This window comes from Nicotiana attenuata, unplaced genomic scaffold, assembly GCF_001879085.1.
Source record: "Nicotiana attenuata strain UT unplaced genomic scaffold, NIATTr2, whole genome shotgun sequence".
In the NCBI taxonomy this organism is placed as follows: Eukaryota; Viridiplantae; Streptophyta; class Magnoliopsida; order Solanales; family Solanaceae; genus Nicotiana; species Nicotiana attenuata.
In genome coordinates, this window is record NW_017673672.1 from 97,886 (window position 1) to 101,552 (window position 3,667).

General features: G+C 33.2%; 1 protein-coding gene across 2 annotated transcripts in view; it reads left to right on the forward strand.

The window, feature by feature from the left end:
• The first annotated feature begins 969 nt into the window (after positions 1-969).
• Positions 970-3,667, forward strand: part of LOC109217006 — a 5,201-nt gene continuing 2,503 nt past the window's right edge. Inside the window, exons 1-6 of one of the 2 annotated variants that reach the window (XM_019381229.1) lie at positions 970-1,166; positions 1,489-1,672; positions 1,823-1,934; positions 2,059-2,202; positions 2,301-2,405; positions 3,004-3,087. In XM_019381229.1, coding sequence (XP_019236774.1) covers positions 1,650-1,672; positions 1,823-1,934; positions 2,059-2,202; positions 2,301-2,405; positions 3,004-3,087 — 468 coding nt within the window. In that variant the 5' untranslated portion in view covers positions 970-1,166; positions 1,489-1,649. The remainder of the gene's footprint in view (positions 1,167-1,488; positions 1,673-1,822; positions 1,935-2,058; positions 2,203-2,300; positions 2,406-3,003; positions 3,088-3,667) is intronic. The other variant, XM_019381230.1, reaches the window with a different exon arrangement.

A 3,667-nucleotide genomic window follows, 5' to 3' on the forward strand; every position in this document is an offset into this window, starting at 1 on the left:
AACAAAATATTTTTCTTCTTTTGACTCAGCACCAATAATTACTACTAAGAATACTTAAGTATTTTAATACCAAATGGCCTTCTATCATACATGTTTGTTGTCAAGTTTATTATTTCTTGCGTATGTTAGTGTCACCGTTTATACAATAGACTAAGTTAAAATTGATATTCCATTGTATATAAGTTGATTTTTGAAGAAAAATATGCTTGTCATGCCACTGAAAAACTTAGATACGCCGAATAATTTATGTAATAGCACACAAATGATATATAGAAGTTTTGACAATAACGTCATACGTGCAAAAATTATGATACTGGTCAATGTGATTCTAAGTATATTCTTATCCCTAAATTTAATTTTCGTCTTCTGAAACTAAGGAATGTCCTTTTAAATTTGTGTGAAATAATTTTTAGTATGTTATATTTTGCAAATATAATAAATAAAGCACAAGGACAAACATCATAAATATTGGACTATATTTACCGCAATGTATTTTCTTGCATGAATAACTGTATGTTGCACTTTCAAGAGAGATATCAAGATCGACAACAAGATTTTTGGTTAAGACACAACAACTAAAGCATTAGGAGGAAACATACACAAAAAAAATTTGTCTACAAAGAAGTGTTTGTTAAGATTCTATCACATTAAATACTTTTAAACTATAATTCATAATTATCCAACTAACATGTCAAAATTGATCATTTGTGTAAGTTTTGATAATGTCCTTTTATTTTAAATTCATATATTATGCTAACGTAAAAATAATTTTTGATTTAGATGATAATTGTATTATTATACATAAAGTTTCTCTCATTAATTAAATTTTAATGCTCCTTCATATAAATAAATATTTAAATTATCACGTGGCATTACTAACATGCAAAGCACTAGTAAATCTCAAAGAAAAACAAAAACAAAAACTAAAAAAATACTCAAAAGGAAAGAGGACTGGTCCCAGGTAGAAGAAACTATTTTTCTCTTTGGTTTTTGTTTACTTCCAAAGACATCAGGACAGAGAGTATATATGCTCTCTTTGACAATTCCAAGGTTGAATTTTTTCCTATATTAAACATCCTAAGGATTTCGATGAAACATTAAACGGGAATTTTCGCAACTCTTTCGCTTTTGGCCACTTTCGTAATCCTCCAGATCAGCAACTTCAGGTTCGATTCAGAATTTAAACTGTTTTTTTTCTTCAGATATGTTTTTTGAGCATATTATGTAAATTATGCGTCTTTTTAGGATAATATTTGAATATTATTTCTTTTTTTATAGCATTTTAAAGCAATTTTTTGAAATTGTTTCTCTTTTAGAAACTATGGAAGATTTGAATTTGAACTTACTACTATAGAGTATAGACCAAGTGAACTAATTACTAAAGATTTGTTAATATTTGTAATAGAATGAAAGGGAAAAATGGGAACTTTACCACAGTAAAGTGATAGTAATTGCAAAGTACTGATCTTTTTTACTTTCTGGTTGTAGGTTGTTGGCCAAATTGCCATAAAAATAGTGAATTTCTAGTGTGGAGCGCTTGAAATATTTGAACTCACATTTGCACATTTGGGCTAAGCAGATGTTAGTAAACTCATTGCAGATTCTTCTTTTCCGGTTGTGAAACTACTGCTAAAGGATTGTGACTTAAGATGGGGACGCCTATGAAGCGAAGGTTTTAATATTTGAAGTATTTTAAGGGTCTTTATTCGTATAGGCATCCTTAGTAGTTTGGGATTGAGGCGTGATTGATTTTGATGGTTGATCCATTTATTTATTGTTAAAAGTGGTAATGAGTGCTTAGCTTACTGTTGAATATCTACAGCCCAATCTCGAGAAGACGGAATGAAACGATGAGGCTTCTCGTGACTACTTTTATTGGAGTTGTATTTGGGTTTTTCCTTGGTGTAACCTTTCCTACAATTTCATTGACCAAGGCAAGGGGATCTACTTTTGATAATGAATTTGATATAATCGTATTTAATGTGCCATTTTTTCTTTTAAAGTATCAGTTGAATAAGAGTTGATAAGGTATTGTGCTTGTGGATTTCAATTTTGCAGCTGCCCTTACCTACTAATCTTTTCCAATCAATTGATCTAACTATAGAGGACAAGTACTCAGCCCTCTCATCTCAAGCTTTATTAAATGTCTTGAATTCCCTGAAAGGACACGGTGGCAGCTCACACAAGAATAATGACCCAAAGGTATTTTACTTGTCACTCGTATAAGATTGCACTTCTATTTTTGGAAGTTTATAGACAACTGCTGTTCAATATTTATGCTATTTGTGGCAATCTAGCAGATTTGGGTTCCGTCAAATCCCAGAGGTGCCGAGAGGTTACCACCCGGTATCGTAGCATCTGAATCTGATCTTTATACTCGGAGATTATGGGGCCTGCCCAGTGAGGTTCGTCAATTCAGCGATTATTCCAATTTGAAGCACTCAATTGATTCTTCTTTTTATTTGGCAACAGCTACCGCCCACCAGTTCACATTATGCAAATTGATGGCATGATTCGAGACTTGATATACAAAGAAATTAATCCATGTATTAACAAATTGCTTATACCCTCTTTGTTCCATAACCCCATTCATGGAATTAACCAATTTTTAAAGTTGATTTCTGGATATTAGTTGATTCTCCAGTAGTTGCTTAGTTGAATAAAAATATTAGCAGAATGCCTACTGCTATGATGACTGATAAGAACTGCTGAAGTGGGCTAATAGACATACTTGCATCCTTCTGGTTTCTGGTGCTCAAACAAACATTTTGCTATAGCTTGCAATATAGTGTTGGACACTGAAAATTATATTATCCCGCTATGATGACTGATAAGAACCATTGCAAGGGCAGCTAAAATATGATTTTAGGATGCCATTGTACGTTGAAAATGAACGATGTCCATGTCTCTCTTCTTTTCCTTCCCTTTTTCTTTGGGATGAGAAAACATAATAATTATGTACTATATCCCTCTATGATAATCAGCTTCATTATTGATATGCAGGACTTGATCATCAAACCAAGGTACCTTGTGACCTTCACAGTCGGCCTCATGCAGAAGAGTAACATTGATGCAGCAGTGAAAAAGGTTGTGCCCAAGCCTCTCTAGCTTTTTTTCCTTGTACTTGCTCTTGTGAGCCCTGCTCTGTCATTTTCAGGGGTTCTTTTATTCATGGATAAGGGATCAGAAGCATCACTAATACCCCCTCCCTTTCAATTTGTTTGAACCTTTTCGGAGTATGAGGGTCAAATTGATTCTCGGTGTGAATTCGGACATAGATTCTTTAAGATTTTCGAAATAAAATTTACATATTTAGAAACTACATAAAAGGTACTACAAGTCACAGTAGTTAACAATTCAAAATATTTTAAAACTATTTGCAAAAAACATGGTCAAAGAAAACCTCGTTTGGCTCCCAAATAGTAATAGGTTCATTCTTTTTGAAACAGAGGGAGTATATGCTTGTAACTTTTGCACCATAAAATTCAGACCTTGGCTCATCTCATTAAGATGAGACTGTGTTTGAGGGACCGGGATCGGACTTCTGATAAGGGCAATTTTACCTTCCTTCGATAATTCCACTAGCCCCACCTCCAATCTCAAAAGAGTTTTTATGTCATGTTTTTGCTTCATTTTTTGGGTTTAATGTTTTGCTTTCCTCCCCCCC